The sequence below is a fragment of the Aspergillus multicolor genome, assembly GCF_047715735.1.
Source record: "Aspergillus multicolor strain CBS 133.54 unplaced genomic scaffold BDW74scaffold_3, whole genome shotgun sequence".
NCBI classification, from domain to species: Eukaryota; Fungi; Ascomycota; class Eurotiomycetes; order Eurotiales; family Aspergillaceae; genus Aspergillus; species Aspergillus multicolor.
The window spans coordinates 735,947-754,028 of NW_027395954.1; the positions used below are offsets into that span (position 1 = coordinate 735,947).

Consider the following 18,082-nt stretch of genomic DNA (forward strand, 5'->3'; position numbering starts at 1 on the left):
CCCACTTCATGCCCGTACCCTAAGCCCTATCTGCTCTCCAAGAGAAGAGGTCTTTGGTGGGTGGGAGTTGTATGTCTTGGATGTACATGGATTGGACATTTTGTGCGAAGGTATTATCTAGGATATCAACTAGGTAAAAGTCAGAAATAATGCAAGACGCAAGTTTGTTTAATGAGTCATTTATTCGAAGTAGATCTGAAGACCCAATGATAGCAATCCCGCGGTGACTCCCGCCCAAAAAACTTTGGCGTGTTTTCTCCATCACCCCTCCCACTTCGCCTTTGAAGAACAACCATCCACAGCCGACGATTTTCTCTGATTATCACTCGCATCGTTCGGAGCGAGTAATTAGAGCGTCGACTACCCAGTTCTGCATCATGACCGACTCTAACCCTGTTCAGGAGGCCGAGGCCTCCATGGCCAACCTCCTGCTCGATGAGGTCACTGGCGAAAAGGTCTCCAAGTCTGAGCTTAAGAGACGCCAGAAGCTGCGCGAGAAGGAGGCCAAGAAGAAGGAGAAGGAAGCTGCTGCTCCTCCCAAGCCTGCTGCGCAGAAGAAGGTCTCCGCTGAAGACGAGGAGGCCAACTTGACTCCTAACGTGAGTGTTTCGTTTTACAATTCGATCTGATGAGGAGTAATTAATCGTGATTTTCTGGATCTAGCAATACTTCGAAATCCGCAGCAAGCGTGTCAACAAGCTCCGAGAGACCAAGCAACCCGATCCCTACCCCCACAAGTTCCAGGTCACCGACGACCTTCGCAAGTTCCTAAAGGACTACGAGGGCCTTGAGAAGGGCGAGCAGAAGCCGGAGACTACCGTCCGAATTGCTGGTCGAATTTACACTAAGCGCGCGTCCGGTGCCAAGCTGATCTTCTACGATATCCGCGCCGAGGGTGTGAAGGTGCAGGTGGTATGCCAGGCTCAGAACGTTTCCGGTGCTGTTCAGTTCGAAGACCAGCACGAACACCTTCGAAGAGGTGATATTGTCGGTATCGTTGGTTTCCCTGGTCGCAGCAACCCCAAAAACCGTCCGGATGGTGAACTGTCGATTTTCGCGACCGAGGTTGTTCTCCTCGCTCCTTGCCTTCACGCCATGCCCACCGAGCACTATGGCTTCCAGGACAAGGAACAGCGCTACCGCCAGCGTTACCTTGATCTAATCATGAACGACAAGTCTCGCAATGTTTTCATTACCCGTTCCAAGATGGTCACCTATATCCGGAACTTCTTTGACCAGCGGGACTTTGTTGAAGTTGAGACTCCCATGATGAACGCTATTGCTGGTGGTGCGACGGCGAAGCCTTTTGTTACACACCACAACGAGCACGACATGAACCTTTTCATGCGTGTCGCTCCCGAGCTGTACCTCAAGATGCTCATTGTTGGAGGTCTTGAGCGTGTTTACGAGCTCGGCCGTCAGTTCCGAAACGAAGGTGTTGACCTTACCCATAACCCTGAATTCACTACTTGCGAGTTTTACTGGGCTTACGCTGATGTCTACGACGTCATGAACCTGACGGAGGAGCTTGTCTCCGGTCTCGTCAAGCACATTACCGGCGGCTACGAGACCACCTTCCACACACAGACCGGTGAGGAATACAAGGTCAACTGGAAGGCCCCCTGGAGGAGGGTGGAGATGATTCCTGCTCTTGAAGAGGCTACCGGCGAGAAGTTCCCGCCCGGAGACCAGCTACACACCGCTGAGACCGGCGAGTTCCTCAAGAAGGTCCTGAAGAAGACTGGTGTTGATTGCTCACCACCCCTCACGAACGCTCGTATGCTCGACAAGCTTGTAGGCGAGTTCATCGAGGAGACCTGTGTTAACCCTACCTTCATTACTGGCCACCCTCAGATGATGTCCCCTCTGGCTAAGTACCACCGCCAGAACGCCGGCCTTTGTGAGCGCTTCGAGGCTTTCGTCTGCAAGAAGGAGATTGTCAACGCCTACACCGAGTTGAACGACCCCTTCGACCAGCGTCTTCGCTTCGAGGAGCAGGCCCGCCAGAAGGACCAAGGTGATGACGAGGCTCAGCTCATTGACGAGAACTTCTGTACCAGCTTGGAGTACGGTCTGCCTCCCACCGGTGGTTGGGGTATGGGTATTGACCGTCTGGTCATGTTCTTGACGGACAACTACAGTATCAAGGAGGTTCTGGCCTTCCCCTTCATGAAGGAAGATAAGACCGCCGCTGAGGGCAAGTCTGCTGCTGAGGTTGTTGGCATCCAGCCTCAGCCCGAGGAGGGAATCCGTAAGTCCTACCGGAAGATCCTGTTTCAGGACGATCAGCTAACTCCATCGTTTCGTTTCAGCCCACAAATAGATACTTAGAAGTCTCGGTCTACGCAAAAATTACGCCTCTTGATGATATTCCATGATGAGCTTTTTGAAAAGAGATAAATAAAATACGAAATAACATCACACCTACACATTATCTTTTGTTTTGCTTTCCCTGCTATCGGCACTTATATCAAACGGAAAACCATTATGAAGATCCTGAAGTCTCCAAATAGTATACTAGCCGTTGCAATACGAACACGGAAGAACAACTTCTTTATCGGGAGACCGGTTTGTAGCTTTTTGGGTTCTGAATGTAAGGATTATGGGGATTGTCGCTAACACAGGCTCCTATGCAGTGAATTCAACCCTTCAACAGTCTGGGATCCACTTTGTCTCCTCGCCCTCCTGGATAGCTTTATCTAACTCATCGCGCTGATGCTATCATTTAACCATATGAAGGAAGAGAATCCTTACGGACAATAGGAGCGGTGATCCCAGGAATATTAGAACCCCTATATAGGGATTGACTGCTTTGTAGTTCACGGCTTTCAATATCCCGTTTATAGGCCTGGACTTGTCTTGTTCAGGTGTGGTTTTCCTCAACGCATCTTATCTTACACTACTCTGGGTCTCGTTCCAGTGTCTCATCTACTCCCTACGTCACCTAATACAAGATCTGAGCTTTCTCTTGCTATGAAGTGCCTGTCACCAACTTCCTTCTATCTTACGTCAAGCGGTCTGTTTATACCTCTCAGTCGAGACATCAGCCATGGCCCCCAAGCAAAGAACGACATCCGAGAATACTTCTCATCCTCAACCTCGCACCTCATGTGCATCTCCTGATGAAACCATGGGCGATTGGGAACGCGTAAACGCGAGAACAGGAAAATGTGATGTCTGCACGAAACGAAACACCAACTTGAACATGCTCCTCTGCAAGGAATGTGGCTGGCAGACTTGTCATAGTACCTGCCACACGGACCCAAGATGCAAGCATGGGAGGTTGGACCGACAATGTATCCATGAATGTGGCTGCAACCCACACGGGGACGGGGATCTCAATCCGGATACCAGGAACAGGCGGCCTGTTTCTGTAAATGCGGCCACCAGGAGACCTAGGTCTACGTCTGTGTCAGCGAGCGAGCGAGCAGGAGGTCAAACAGGTTCCTCCGCTGCGACTGGTACTGGTAGGACCACGAGATCGAGCGTTAGCAGACGGGCAATATGCCCTACCCCTCCTCCTCAAACTGTCTTAACAACTGGACGGCCCAGAACGAGGGCTAGTCAGTACAATATACGGGGCGGGATATCTTCAACCAGAACACCTAGACAGAGCGATAGCCTTTCCTCACGAGCTGGCCCGGATACGGTACGCCCAGCGCACAATTCCTCCATTGAATCTGACTGCAATGACGATGCTAGTTCTTCTGGATCGGATATACCATATGACATCGGCCGAGCTCATTCAAGTACTGTATCGCCACTATCTAGCCCGCCTTCTTCGCCTGACTGGAAGGACGACCCCAGTCATGTTGAGCGGAATCATCCTCAACTGGCTCAAGCTGACCAGGGTTCAACGAACGACCGATCCAGCACATTCCTTCAGACCCCCGCGGGTAGGAATAGCGAAGACACTGGTCTCACTCAAGAGAACAGTCCTCATATCTATATCAATGTCACGGCAGACATCCTCGAAGGCGCTAGGATATTGCTTCAGATTTCTCGTCAAACTCCGGCGATGGTGGATGCTAATCTGACAGGGGGCGGAGACGGCTGTACCTGTAATCTGCATGGGTACGCATCTGCTCGGGTCAAGATGGACCGAGACGAGCCGGAAAAAAGGAATATTTCTCATGTAAAGACGCCTTCTAATCTTGTAGGTAGAGAGATGCATGGCGAGACCGATAGTTACGACGGCGATGAGAACGGCGAAACCGAGGATACTCTCAATGATTCGGATCCTGATTATAACGAAGAAGAAATGGAAATCTACAAGAATAGTGGGCGTGATTACCCGAAGCGTCACTGAACGAATTTCTGCGATCTAGGAGAGCAGCAGAGAAGAGCTGCAAAGGGAACAGTGAACTTAGCTTTACATTCCTTTGGGGCATCTTGCGCTTCTAGTCTTCTAGGGTCATGTAGAGGGCAATTGTCCCATTGTGAAAGCGTGACTTTGGGTATAGAACTATCATTTGTGTTCGGTTCCGCGGCTAGACGGAATGTTTTGGGATTCGTGATAGTGCTAGCAGATGCCGAATTATCAACCTGAAGATTGAACATGTATTCTAGTGATGATCGATAAATGAATCAAATATATGGAGGCCAATCATGGCAGTGATGTACAGGGATATAAGTAGGGATTTCAGTAATGATACAGTAAGCAACTGAGCCAAACCTTTGAAATGTACTAGGTCAGTGGGTTCATCGTTCATAGCTTAGGAGCGGCCTGACGGGTGGCATTTGACCACGAGTGGCCGCGTGCCTTCGCTGCCATCTGCAGCAACTTCGCGGTTCGTGAAGGGTGCCATACACGACTACCAAGTACGAGGACCCAGGTAAGAAGGAACAAGCTTCCAGCCTGGTGAGCTGAAGCCAAGGGAGTGGGAACGAGGTACAGTAGGGTCGTCAGACCGAGTCCAACCTGCACACAAGCGAAGGCGACGACTCCGTGGACGCCCTTCTTCGCAGCGCGTGGCAGGAAACGCTTCATGTTAGGCGACATGCGCGTGTAGCCCCAGAGAGCCATGATGGACGTGAATGTTGTCATAGCCAGGATACGGTGGTCCAGTTGGACAAGGGAAGGGTTCTCGAGCATGTTTCTCCACCACCTATCTGAGCGGTCCTCGTGGCGAGAATACCTGTCGTCAAACAGCTCCGACTTGGGAGGCGTAAGTCCGTTGCCCATCCAGGGGAACTCATTGTAGATGAGTCCAGCGTCGAGACCGGCAACAAGAGCACCGGACATGGCAGTCACGAAAACAAGAGCGGCCAAGCCGGCAACAGATCGGCGGAAAAGCTTAAGCTTAGGATCCTTGAGTGTGTCCAGTAACTTGACTCCAGCTTCGGGGTCAGAAAGAAGGCGATGGGACCGCAGAATAGCAAGACCGTTCCAGAGCATTGCAGTGTAGCAGATGAAGGCGGCACCCAAATGCGCTGTCAAGCGGTATTGACTGACACGGGGGTGACTGCCGGGAGCGAAAAGGTCATCCTTGAGTCCGGACTTGACCATCCACCAACCGATAAATCCCTGGAATCCGATCAAGCCTGCAATACCAGCTAGTCGTAGGGCCATCGGCTTGCTGACCTGTTTCCTAGCAACAAAGTAGACGGCCGGGAGAACGAAGGAGAGTCCGACAAATCGACCCCACAGGCGGTGGATCCATTCCATGTAGTAGATAGACTTGAATTCAGAGAGCGTCATCGTCGGGTTCAAAAGCTGGAATTCGGGAGAAGCACGGTATTTTGAGAACTCGGATTCCCAGTCTGCGGCGTTCATGGGAGGAAGGGATCCTGTGACAGGGCGCCATTCGGTGATACTCAAACTATACAATTCGGTCAATAATCTGTCAAGCAAAGACCACAATTGCAACATACCCAGACTCTGTCAGCCTAGTAAGGCCTCCGAAGACAACAATACCAAAAACGCTAGCCGCGCTGGCTAGTAACCAGTATGCAACACTCTTGTTGCTCACATCGGGGAAACTTGACTTTGACGCTGCCGGCTTTGTACCATTGACAGCGGCGGAGTCGGAGGCGTATCGGGCAAACGCCTTCCTTGCTTGGCTCCTCAGGGACGTTGCATTGATTCTGCTGCTGTTTCGAATGAAGGGACCGGAGGGGGTGCGGAGATTCGTTTTGCTGCCAAAGTTTTGGCTCCGGACAAGGCATTGACGGCAGGTGTATAATTCTTTCGATAGCCGCGGTGCAAGGCGCCGAAACAGGAGCGCTGAACTCCCTAGGGACGCCATAATCACCGCAATGTTTATGACTTGTGCTTCGAGAGAGAGAAAAAGTGTCAAATGTCGCGATCGGAGAATGCGGCGGACACCCGGGGCTCTGGGCCGAATGCGCGGAGCCAATCAGGGCGCCATAATTTGAGGTCTGTAGATAGATTAGGCATATCATACGATGTTTATGGTCACGAGCTCTGTGTACACTACGCCCTTTTAGATAAGCATTGTCATAGATGTAACTCAATAAGCATTTATATATGCAAAACAGCCCTAATGACTTCTGTAGTAATAGCCATGGGGTCCATTCAATTCCTGAGGCAGAAGCTATCCCGTTTTGGCTTAGCCCAGGTTCAACCATCAGAGCGCTGCCAACAACAAAGCTCGTAACCATCTCAACTCGCACTCCGTGAGACGGCCTCTTATATGAAAATGTCCTATGCGCTCGAAACGAAGAAGCGCAAGTTCCACAGGGTACTCGAATCCCTAACGAAACCCTCAAATTCCGATTCCTCCAAGCAGCCCGCGATCTCTGCGACAGCTCAGCATGGCCCGTCTGCGAAACGGGCTCGTCTAAGCGGCCGAGATGATAGTATCCTCAACTCTGTACGGAAAGACATTCTTAAGATTGCGCGACCCGCTTCGCGTGCCTCCTCCGTGCAGTCGCAGTCCCGACCTAGCTTCGTTCCGTGGGACCGCGAACGTTTTCTGGAGCGGTTGGAGACATTTCGACGGGTAAACCGTTGGTCGCCAAAACCGCCTGCGGTAAATGAGGTGGAATGGGCCAAACGTGGCTGGATATGTACGGACGTTGCCCGCGTTACGTGTGTGGGGGGGTGTGGTGGCTCCGTTGTTGTTAAGATCCCCGACGAACTCGATGAGCTAGATGGCTACGATGGCGATAAGATACAGGAGAGGAAGGATGTCCGTGAGTGACTGCATATGACTCTATGAGGCTTAGTATTGATGAGGTTCAGGTGCGAAGCTGGTACAGGAATACACTGGTCGTATAGTTCAAGCGCACGGGGAGAATTGCCCGTGGCGCAACAAGGGCTGCGATGGTCTGTGCCAATCCCCAAGCTGGAGGTATGAATGTTTCGGCTTACAAGCTCAGCTACAATCCATCGACTGCATCTGGCTAGTCCGGACACCGCAATCTCTCATCTGCAATCGCGCTATTTGCATCTACTCAAGATGGCCGACCAGTTACCCGAACCCGATTCTCTACAAACACCGGAAGGCTTTAATGCTGAGGATTTGATATCTATCCTACCTGTAGGAGTATTGCAGCCATTGAATGTACGCCAGGAAACTACAGAGGCACAGGAATCCACCTCAGACGGCAATCAAGAACACATATCCCAACCTTCGAATCAGAGCGGTGCGCTAATCAACGAGACAGCATTTACTTTAGCCTTTCTTGGCTGGGACTCTGTTGAAGGGGCTCAGGGTGTCGCTGGGTGCAGTGCGTGCTTCCGACGTTTAGGTCTTTGGATGTACAAGCCAAAGAGCGACGGGAATGAAACTGTCCATGACCCACTGGACGTCGCTAACGAGCATATGGAATACTGCCCATGGATCAGTGGCAGGGCTCAAAGTGGCTCAGGAAACCCCTCTGAGAAGACAGAGGGACTTCACAGTGGTTGGGAGCTTCTGGCCCTGGCACTCAAAGTGAAGCACCAACGACAGGTCCGAATAAACACTCCTATGAGTAGTCGAGCTGGTTCAGAAGCACCTTCTGCAGACGAACCTTTGATCGATGAACAAAATGACGATATTAGGAGAGCCAAGGATCGAGAGTGGTGGGCCAGAATACGACGGATGAGACAGGTGCTGAATGTTAAGTCTCCGAAGAGAAAACCACCAACAGCAAAATGATTGCTTTCGAACTTTGTATCTGCATACTGGGGTCTATTACTAGCGCGGCGTTGAAGCGGTTGGCCTAGGCGTTTTACTGCATATTTTCTGCTTACACGGAATGTATATTGATATGAGCGAGTGTAGCAAGCAGATAGTGGGAATACTGTTCATTGATTAACCTATAGAGATCTGCCAATGATAGCTTGCAGCTAGAGTTTACTTTTCATTGTTATTCAGTCTTTGTTTAGTTTGACAGGGAGCCTAATATCGCCTATTAGCCCAAGTGGGCTTAGCTTAATCTGCTCCAAAGCTTTGGCTAATCGGCCTCCGCAACAAAGCAGCTTCATATGAAATAACTACATGACATGACCTCTTTTCTTTGGTACGTTTGTCACCCTGCTTAGCAGCACGAGTCTTCTGCCAATGTGAGCTTTCACATCTTCCCCGATTTGAATGAGGGAAAGACTCCTGAACCGAAGCATTGTCCTTTCACTGGCTATGACCAGCTGCTGGCTGTTGATGGATTCCATGCTGATCAAGTCCGTTTCACCATCTCAATAGATTCTCGACAAATCTGCACCTGGAAACGGAACCGAGATTACAAGGCTTTGGTTTCTACGGAATATACCAACCTCATTTACCTACTTCTACCTCCCAACGGCCAGAGCTACAAACTACGTGACCCCGAAGTCAGCGGAAAACCGCAGCATCCAAAGACAAGTTCCAACCATATATCTCTCTTGCCGCCATGGACTCGCCCAGCGCAGCTGCAAATGGCCATGGCTCTCCAATCGACAAGAAGCGGAAATTGGGAGAAGAGGAGGACGCATCAAGATCTGCTGCCGAGGACCGTTTCGGCTCGAAACGCAAGCGAGTTCAGGAACGACACCAAAAGCGAAGACCCGGCCGATCACCGCACTCCGTTTACTCGCGACGCGACGCAGATGAGAACTCACGGCTCCCTAACCGAGGCGATCAGTCGCGCAGATCGCCGTCTCCGTTGCCACCTCGTCGTTCGCCCACACCGGAAGCGCAGGCGCGACAGCGGAAACGGCCAGGTGGTGGTGCACGTCGAGGCCTCGTGGACCCTGAAACAATTCGCAGGCGACAAGAAGAGCGCGCGCGTGCCCAGGAAGATGATGCCATGCGCTATTCTCAACGTCGAGGTGTGACTGATATCGTTCGCCAACACTACAATGCCGTACCTCAGCGCGGTAGAGAGTGGCGTAAAACCGAGAGCAAGATCAAAGGGCTGCGAAGCTTTAACAATTGGGTCAAGAGTACCCTTATTCAGAAGTTCTCGCCAGACGAGGATTTTGTTTCCCAATCTCTTGATACTAAGGATTGGGCAAATGGTGCTGCACCGCCACCTGTGGAGGAGAAACGGCTACTAGTCATTGACCTGGGCTGTGGCAAAGGCGGAGATTTGGGTAAATGGCAGCTAGCGCCTCAACCTATTGATCTCTACGTCGGCCTTGACCCTGCGGACATCTCTATTGACCAGGCACGGGACCGCTACGCGCAGATGAAATCCGGACGGGGGCCGCGTCAACGCCGTGCTCCTCTTTTCCATGCAGAATTTGCTCCGAAAGACTGCTTTGGTGAATGGCTGGGGGACGTTCCCATAGTGCAGCAAGTGGGCATCGAGGCCAACGTAGGGCCCGGGGGCTCTGTCATGGCCTCGCGATGGGGTGGCGGCGGATTCGATGTTGTCGCATCCATGTTCACGATCCACTATGCTTTTGAGAGCGAGGACAAGGCAAGGCAGATGCTGCGTAATGTTGCGGGATGTCTGAAGAAGGGTGGACGCTTCCTCGGAGTCTGTCCGAATTCGGACGTCATCAGCGCCAAGGTGGCCGACTTTCATACAAAGCAGAAGGCGACTGAAGCTGAAAAGAAGAAGGAAGCTACAGAGCCTGAAGACGGAGAAGTGGAAGACGACGTTAAGAAGGCGGAATGGGGAAATCCCATCTACCGCGTGCGCTTCCCTGGAGCTACTCCTGAAGATGGAGTATTTCGGCCTCCATTTGGATGGAAGTACAGCTATTTCATGGAAGAAGCTGTTGGGGAGATTCCGGAGTACGTCGTGCCCTGGGAAGCATTCCGAGCGTAAGTGCCCGCAACTTCTCAAGACTGCTCTTTCTAACTTTGGCCACAGATTGACTGAAGAATACAACCTTGAACTGCAATACCGGAAGCCATTCCTCGAGGTATGGAAGGACGAGAAGAATGACTCAGAACTTGGTTCGTTGAGTGAGCGGATGGGGGTCCGTGATAGGGCTACCGGTGAGCTCTTGATGTCGAAGGAGGAGCAGGAAGCAGTTAGTAAGTGCGACCTTTGAGCACCAGCTAGTCCAAGCTAACCAAACAGGTTTTTATCATGCATTCTGCTTCTATAAAGTCTAGAATGTTTTCATCTCAGACTTAGTAGATCCACTATCATTCGGGCTCAACCAGTTGTACCATATACCGATTCCACTTTTGTAGCTTTATTCATCATACAAACCACTAAGTGAATGCAAAATCATGACCCTAGCATACCCTGAATGTTCAGATCATTGAACTAGAAAAAACGTAAACATACATTTTGACCCTTAAGGCAGTATGGCACACAGATGATAATTAAGCCCGAAAAGGACTAGCGCGATCGCGTCGCGCTCAAAGCAGCATCCATTTTATCGGTCATTGTCAAAGACACCAAACCCCAACAAAGACGCCCGCAATGATACTCAAATCGTCCAGCTCGTCCTAAGCAACAGGACACAGCTCTCTTCACTTTCAAAACTAACACTCAGACCATACTGCACAGCCAACCAGGCGTATTCAAAACGCGAAAATGCTCGCGACCCCAGGCCCCTCACGCGGCCTAAACAACCCCGCCTCAAGTTCCAGACGCAGAGACCGCGACCATGATCGAGGCTCCCCCAGCCGAGAAGGAACGCCCTCTCTGCCCGAGTACGAAGCGCCCATCGCCCCGCTCACCGACCCGGGCCGACAAGCCCTCACATCCCTCCTCCGCTCCCAGAACCTGCGCTCACTCAAAGCACACATCCAACACGTCGAGGCCAAGCTTACAGATTCGGCGGGCGAAGTGAACGAGCGTCTGGCGGAAGCAAAACTGCGCGCGAAGAGAAAGGCCGAGAGGCAGAGGGAGAGTAGGGAGGCTAGCCGGGCTATGACGGAGGGCGGAGATGGAGAAGGTGGTGAGAATGTCGATCTTAATGATAAGGAGGATCCGAAGGAAGCGGAGCGGCTGAGGGAGTTGGAGGAACAGGTTGAGGCTGTTACGGGGCGGTTGGATGAGAAAATGCGCAGGGCGATTGATTCGGCGGTTAGGGTTGATGGGTTGAGTGAGGCTTTGAATAAGTTGCAGGGTGAAGCGGAGGTAACTGCGAATGCGAATAAACAGCGGCAGAGGCAGAGGCGGCGGAGACGTGCTGAGGTGGAAGATGGGGATGAGGACGAGGATGAGGAAGGGGACTTGTATGAGGCCTCGCCTCAGACGGAGGTAGATGTGACGCAGATTTCGCTGAGATCAAAGCTTGAGCGGGCGATGGCTGAGGATCAAGACAAATGGGAGGATATGACACTGACAGAACGGTGCGCTTCCAGCTACTGCTGCTTCACCTATTCCAATCGCTAACAGATTCCATGAACAGGTACTCCAAACATAACGATTACATCGGCTTCTACCGCATGATCCACGAAGCCAAGCACCCCGGCGACAACGTACCTCCCCTCCCACACGCCTCAACCTGGTTCGCGCACCTCGAAGACCCCAACGCCCCCAGACGAACTTCCTCCGCCCGCACCACCCGCCAACAACGCCCCCGAGCCACCTCCGCCGCCTCCGACTTCGACGACCTCGCCATCGAAAGCGAGCGCATCTCTCTTAAATGTCCCATCACCCTCCTCCTCTTCCGCGACCCCGTCAGCAGCACAAAATGCCCGCACAGCTTCGAGCGCGACGCCATATCCTCCATGCTCGAGCAGAGCGGCCTCACCGTCGCAGCCGCATCCTCAACATCCGGCCGCGGCGGCCGCCGCATCCGCGCCGTGAAGTGCCCCGTCTGCGAGGTTGTTCTGACGAACAACGACCTGCGCCAGGATCCCGTGCTGTTAAGGCGTGTGCGCCGCGCCGAGAGGAGACAAGAGCGCGAGGATGAAGATGAAGCCGAGCTGGGGCTTTCGGGACGGAGGAAGATCGGGATTACGCTTGGGAGCGATGACGATGAGAATGTCAGTCGTGGTGGGACTGCTAGTCGCGCTACGACGGTTGATCCCATCCGCGTCAAGCAGGAGAGGGCGCGGTCACGCGGTGTTACGGAGGTTGCAGATCATGAGGAGCAAGAGGAAGAGGAAGAAGAAGAAGGGGAGCAGGCTAGTGCGTCGGGGAGCGACACGAATGGCTCGAATGAGGAAGAGAGCGAATCGGGCTCAAACGAATCAAATGATGACGACGAGATGGAAGAATAAGAGGATACCCGGACCCGTGCTCTACGCAATTATGTATACGCAATACTCAACCAGGTGAATCAAGCTATCACCGTCCTAACTGCATCAAGGCAGTCTAAGACTCGCAAAGCTGCTTAGATGGTCTAATGGCCATCGGGCTCGCTTCCGGATACGATTTTATAGCTGGCAAATACAGCCTTTGCCGGAGAGGTGCAATTTTGAAAATTCAGATCTAGAACAAAAGACAGACCGACAACGCGAGCATCTGCAATCTGCAATCTTGGACACCATGGCACGGAGTACTGAGGTTGGTAACAACGACCCGCGTGGTACCTGCCTTACATGGATTTTCTTCCGCGCCATGTATGATTTGAGCAGCACAATTATCAATCGATAAGGCCGTCGGTTCAATATGCCGTATATTTCACGTCTTCTGCTCTCGGGATGCCGGTGAGACAGAAGTGATAACGGTCCCGATGTAGACGCAGCGATCTGGACCCCCAACAACTATCCCCAGCAGCTTGCGGGCTATGCCGTGACTTTATATACCCAGTAATTGGCAGAACCACTATCTCAACGACAGGCTCAGAATAGATATATCGGTGCAAAATAAGCCCGTATATTGTAGCATGGAGTTTACTGGTCTGTAAGATAATCAATGCTAGGGCCAGGCCTGCGGTCGTTCATTTTTGTCTCAGTTACTACAAACAATCTGGTACGTCATGCGGGCGCGAGCACTAACTGCCACAGGCAGCTGCGCCGCCCTCCCATCACGGGTATACTAAGCGATAAAACAATAATCAAGACAGTCGCGGTTGCAATGAGAGGGGATATGCACCGTCTTCGAGAGACTAAGAGACAAACACTCGGAATCCCGTTAAGGCTTGGGATAAGAAAAGCACGCAAAACTGACTAAGAGACCGTCCACTTCATTGGGTCCGAATAAGGACGTGCAATGGAAGTATTTGGTAACAGCAAGGAGGCTTACGGTCTTGATAGCGTCGAGAGAAGATCCACTGTTCTGGACAGTGCCGCGGTGCCCAAATACTGGGCTGTCACGCATAAGACAAATAGATAAGTGACCGAGCTTTATAAGAGTCCTTGAAGCAGTTCTATCGCGTCATTTTCGATTGTAGCGACGTATTCGAGCACTGGTATTGTATGCTCCATCGGCACACTGTTCGATAAAGACTGGGTTCGTGGTAAGAATATGGAAGCCTCGACTCCCTCGTAGACTCCGATGTGAGGCTTCGAGAACGTATCGCAGAAAAAGCATGCTTGGGCTAGATGGCACCCAGTTACACGGACTTTTTCTCGGCTGCGTTTACTTGGTGATGAGGTTGAGATAATCAGCGACGATAAGGGTCACCATCCTGAAAAGTGGAGCGGTGGGTCAGCGATAAGCAACAAGAAAAAAACAAAGTATGCACGGAGCGGGGGGGACTAACGCATGAGGGGCGATCCGCACATAGTATGTGCCAAACCCGCGATAGAATCTCAACCAGCCTTCTTCGCGAACGACCTTGCGAGCACAGTCAAACATTCCCTTGTATGGTAACTGTCCCGTCTTAGGGTCCTTCTGTTGTTTTTGCAGACGAGTCTTGACAAAGTCGAACGGAAGCGAGAGGAAACTGGCGAAGAAGCCGGCGATCGCAGATGCGGCAAAGGTCTGGTTTTGCGCCGAAAGAGTTGTACGAGTCTTCAATTGTGCTTTTGATTCCGCGAAAAAGGCCAATTGACCCAGGTTAAGGGCCATAGCACGCACAACGGTCGGAAAAGCGCCAGACCAGAGGGCAGTGACTCCTTCCGCTTTGGAGATGCGGAACAATGCATCGACAACGGAGCGGTAGTTAGCCCTCGCTTCGGGAGCCTTAAGGCCATCTGACTGCATTCGAACGAGTGCCAGATCCGCCGGGTTACCGATCATGGCGGCTATACCACCAGCTGCCAAACCTGCACCTGCGCGCTCTGCGAAAGTTACTTTTCGGTTCGCCGTCTCGGCCTTTTTGGTCAAGTTCTTCATAAACGTGTCGAAGAATCCGAGACGAGCGGTTGTATAGACGGCCTGACGCAAAAGACCAGCAGATAGACCAGTGTAAAGGTCGAGCACCTTTCCGGACGCGATGATATTACGAGCCACGCCAAAGGCCGAAGGACGAGGACCAGTGCGCACACCCTCGCCAGCGAGCTGCAGACGCACTTTGATCATATCAATGGGCTGAATGACGACCGTAGCCGTCATGCCGGCCAACCCGCCATTAACGAAGGGAAGAGCGGCACGGGTATAGGGTTGATGCAGGAAATCAACGCGGGTTGGTGCCGGTTCTTTAGTGGTGGAGGCCATGTTGATGAGGAAGCAGGATTCACACCAGGCCTGTAGGTAATTAGTTTGGTTGTAGTAAACAGCGATGGGGAGCAGTGGGAAATGATATTGCAGAACGAGAGTGGGCTGTGTAATTGGAGAGAGCAACGAAACGAGAGAATAACCATGAACTGACCGATGATATATAGCGAAAGGAAACGGGAACTGACGGGAGAACAGCCGTTAGCAGAGGAAATGGCAATGGCAACTTAACTTAACACCGGGGGAAGGAGTGGCTCGTGTGACGGAGATGACGTCGAGGAGAGGGGAAGAAGGTGGTGGTATACCTCCGATGCTTTATAGCCTGGAGGGAGCCGGGATCCGATGGCCAGGAACTGCTCCAGAACCAGAAGACGGAGAAGAGGGGAAGTCCGAGACGAAGAAGATAAAACGGAGAAGAGAAGCTGCTGTTCCAAGGTTGAGCGTCGCTGTCAGATGATTGACGAGGATTAGATGCGGGGAGAGACAGGACGAGGCCTATCACTGAAAGACTAGGGAGAGCACTGCGTCTAGTACTAGTAGTCAACTCTGGCGAGCACAGCAGGAAGTCCGACAGCTTCTTATACTTGTGTCGTCCCGATAATATCCTTGCAACAACCGAGAGCCAGCTCCGAGGGGGGCTATAGTCCAGATTAAGTAGTCCAACATTTCGGTGACGGGGCAGCAATATTCTCCCAGCTAATGCTAGTACCGGAGTAATTCTCACGCTAAGAGGGATACGATAAATAATATAATAATTCATAATCCTGGTCTAGTTCTTAGCTGTCTCCACTGCAGAACTGAAACTACAATAAAAGTGGATGAGGATATTCTGGAATGCGGGGATGCTGTCCGAGCTGTCGGCGTGCATTAGTTCTGTACTCTTGCCCAAATATTTCTTTTCGCACCCACTTCGTCCCGTTTTGTTTCTGCTATAGTCATCATCTTCAGAATATCTGTAGTCTCAAATTATCTTCACCTGCTGTGTAGATCCAAATCATAATAGAACCTTGGGATACCGAGCAGCTAGCCGCGTTAGGCCGGTTACTCCATATGCTACGGAGGGCTGATTGCCAGGCGATAAGATCGTAAGCAGTCGGGCATCTGTACCGACTCTCCCACCGCTCAAGCTTGATCTTCTTCCGCCGGTTTACCGAGCTGGTCCCGAGTATTCTGACGGCACTGGCGGTTGCAATGTGCCTTGAGGCTGTAGTCTTGATGATATATCCCGAGATCTCATGCCGTACAGCTTGGGGGTTTGCCGGCGTTTATACCGCTGTCCCATGTCGCAGACTATACCTAGGCCCAATTTGTTGAGATGTGGAGTGTACTAACAGTGACCCTATGGCATGCCCCATTTCGTCACTAGACTGTGGTGTCTAGTTGAGGCGAAGGCCTGTTCTCAGCCTCTTTAAGGAAGTTGACGTCCCGCTTTTCGTGCTGCGGAGTATAACTCGTCCGGAGAGACCCATGACGGATGCTATTGACGGAACGTGGTCGACTTATCCGAGTTTCCGTCTCTTGGGCGATTGCTCAGGCATCTGAGGCCGAGGTATCTTACCTGAATGGCCAGTTGCTTCAAGCTCGTTCATCGCGATGGTCGATGAAAGTGCCGACTTCGGCAGGTACCGGAGGCGGAGCACTGTTGTCCATAGTATAGTTATGATGTGATGGCCACTGAAATGGTTGGGTAGCTTGTTCGATCAGGTAGTATCTGGTGCAATTCCGTGTCGAACAAGGAGATGAGGTATTTAAAGAGCCTGGGTAATCCATGTCACGCTGTGCCCCGTTCTGACTGTGTAGATGGTACGATGCTCAAGCGTTGTGGCTGAGGCGCCATTAGGATTGCTGGAGCAGAAGTTGGACATATACTCCGCACCGCAGTATCAATGGGCCTGAAAGTGCCCTAAATGCCGATTGCAATGAGCCATATCAGAACCGTCCGAAATGCGGAGGAATCTTGACGAACACTCAAGGATTCAACGTCCATCTAGTGGGGCGTGTTGCACTGTTGACCAGGAACGGGGAAGGGGACAACGGGCGCTAGAAGCATAGCCGATATGGGCCCGATGGGCCTGGAGAACGGTACTCCGGGGAGGCTAATCAGCGCTTGGAAGATTATCAGCTTGCTCTCTCTATCCTCGGATAGGCGGACGGCGGATGGCGGGACGGCAACTGCTGCGTTCGGATAGACATGGGGGTTGCTGGTAGCGCTTGCGCTGTAGCTCGAGTAAGTTAGGCCCGCATATGGGAATTCAGGTATTCTTTGTTGATTCAGAGTGCTGGCTCGATGGCATCAACGGGGAAAGATAAGAGAAAGTTGAATTTTAGATGACGGTTTAATTGTTGAGTAACCTGACGAACAGGAAAGAGAGGCTGGACTGGGCACGCGGTTTTTTGATATGAAATGCAAAATGCACAAGACTTATTATTACTTCCGGCCGGGTGGCCTAATGGTAAGGCGTCAGGTTTCGGCTCACCGAAATACCTGTTAATTGAACTTCCCTTCAATTCCCTGAAAATTGCGGGTTCGAGTCCCGTCTCGGTCGAAACTTTTTGCTTCTACAGAGTACTTTCTTCATTGCTTAGACTCTGTCTGTGTAAACAACTTTTTTTTGGTCTTCGACAGGTGAACAACTACAACTACGTAAATAAAGCTCGAGGCACTGAACTTATCCATCCACAGTTGCGTGCTGTTTGTTTATCACATAGTACAGAGCAGGGACAAAACCAAAGAAGTAAAAAACAACAAAACAAGACCGACCGAGACGCGACTCGAACGCGCAATCTTCAGAGGTTATTGGGTGCTTCAAAGCTCCATCAAACCGAAATCTGACGCCTTACCATTAGGCCACCCGGCCCTGATTGGTCAATATTTGCGCTGTATGCTTATATCAGCCAATGATGTTGTCCGCCGGAGCTGCCTAGACGATGAAGTCCTCAGCATACACTCACTCAGTCTGTCTTTATAAAGAGCGGAGTGGAGATAAGTTCCATGGCTATTCGGCTTGTCACTTCCACAATTGAACGTCCCTATAAATGGTATCTCCTAATCGCCCGATCAAAGACCGGCCCCGGCCTTGTTCTTCAGCAAGCGCACTAGCGGTTGTACACCCAAGCTGCGGTGTTGGATACCCACACCGTGAGCCAGGACATGGCCGAGTCTTCGACAGCTGTCTATATGGACGGGTAGTTA

At 51.7% G+C, this 18,082-nt stretch overlaps 6 protein-coding genes and 2 non-coding genes across 8 annotated transcripts; 5 read left to right on the forward strand and 3 right to left on the reverse strand.

Annotated features, from left to right (window-relative positions):
- The first annotated feature begins 287 nt into the window (after nucleotides 1–287).
- On the forward strand, nucleotides 288–2,547 carry BDW74DRAFT_76034 (lysine--tRNA ligase KRS1). Its single transcript, XM_073733644.1, has 3 exons — nucleotides 288–599; nucleotides 664–2,251; nucleotides 2,313–2,547. Exons 1-3 carry the CDS (start codon nucleotides 378–380, stop codon nucleotides 2,321–2,323), a joined length of 1,821 nt encoding a protein of 606 aa, XP_073587717.1. The 5' UTR covers nucleotides 288–377; the 3' UTR covers nucleotides 2,324–2,547.
- Nucleotides 2,548–4,508: 1,961 nt separating this feature from the next.
- cox15 (cytochrome c oxidase assembly protein cox15) lies at nucleotides 4,509–6,257 on the reverse strand. Its single transcript, XM_073733645.1, has 2 exons — nucleotides 5,875–6,257; nucleotides 4,509–5,822 (listed from the first exon to the last, which is right to left on the reverse strand). The coding sequence occupies exons 1-2, from the start codon at nucleotides 6,246–6,248 to the stop codon at nucleotides 4,709–4,711; spliced, it is 1,488 nt and encodes a 495-aa protein (XP_073587718.1). The 5' UTR covers nucleotides 6,249–6,257; the 3' UTR covers nucleotides 4,509–4,708.
- A 272-nt stretch (nucleotides 6,258–6,529) lies between these two features.
- Nucleotides 6,530–8,268, forward strand: BDW74DRAFT_145745 (uncharacterized protein). Its single transcript, XM_073723225.1, has 3 exons — nucleotides 6,530–7,158; nucleotides 7,208–7,291; nucleotides 7,345–8,268. The coding sequence occupies exons 1-3, from the start codon at nucleotides 6,657–6,659 to the stop codon at nucleotides 8,106–8,108; spliced, it is 1,350 nt and encodes a 449-aa protein (XP_073587719.1). The 5' UTR covers nucleotides 6,530–6,656; the 3' UTR covers nucleotides 8,109–8,268.
- Nucleotides 8,269–8,467: 199 nt separating this feature from the next.
- On the forward strand, nucleotides 8,468–10,639 carry abd1 (mRNA (guanine-N7)-methyltransferase). Its single transcript, XM_073733646.1, has 3 exons — nucleotides 8,468–10,199; nucleotides 10,249–10,415; nucleotides 10,462–10,639. Exons 1-3 carry the CDS (start codon nucleotides 8,839–8,841, stop codon nucleotides 10,494–10,496), a joined length of 1,563 nt encoding a protein of 520 aa, XP_073587720.1. The 5' UTR covers nucleotides 8,468–8,838; the 3' UTR covers nucleotides 10,497–10,639.
- A 168-nt stretch (nucleotides 10,640–10,807) lies between these two features.
- On the forward strand, nucleotides 10,808–13,184 carry BDW74DRAFT_76101 (SUMO ligase MMS21). The gene is made up of 2 exons (XM_073733649.1): nucleotides 10,808–11,690; nucleotides 11,750–13,184. Exons 1-2 carry the CDS (start codon nucleotides 10,927–10,929, stop codon nucleotides 12,564–12,566), a joined length of 1,581 nt encoding a protein of 526 aa, XP_073587721.1. The 5' UTR covers nucleotides 10,808–10,926; the 3' UTR covers nucleotides 12,567–13,184.
- Nucleotides 13,185–13,665: 481 nt separating this feature from the next.
- On the reverse strand, nucleotides 13,666–15,005 carry BDW74DRAFT_76061 (putative mitochondrial dicarboxylate carrier protein). Its single transcript, XM_073733648.1, has 2 exons — nucleotides 13,994–15,005; nucleotides 13,666–13,918 (listed from the first exon to the last, which is right to left on the reverse strand). Exons 1-2 carry the CDS (start codon nucleotides 14,887–14,889, stop codon nucleotides 13,870–13,872), a joined length of 945 nt encoding a protein of 314 aa, XP_073587722.1. The 5' UTR covers nucleotides 14,890–15,005; the 3' UTR covers nucleotides 13,666–13,869.
- A 2,320-nt stretch (nucleotides 15,006–17,325) lies between these two features.
- On the forward strand, nucleotides 17,326–17,435 carry BDW74DRAFT_t46. Its single transcript has one exon. It is a non-coding gene; the product is annotated as a tRNA-Arg (tRNA).
- A 211-nt stretch (nucleotides 17,436–17,646) lies between these two features.
- Nucleotides 17,647–17,747, reverse strand: BDW74DRAFT_t51. The gene has a single exon. It is a non-coding gene; the product is annotated as a tRNA-Arg (tRNA).
- Between the last annotated feature and the right edge of the window lie 335 nt (nucleotides 17,748–18,082).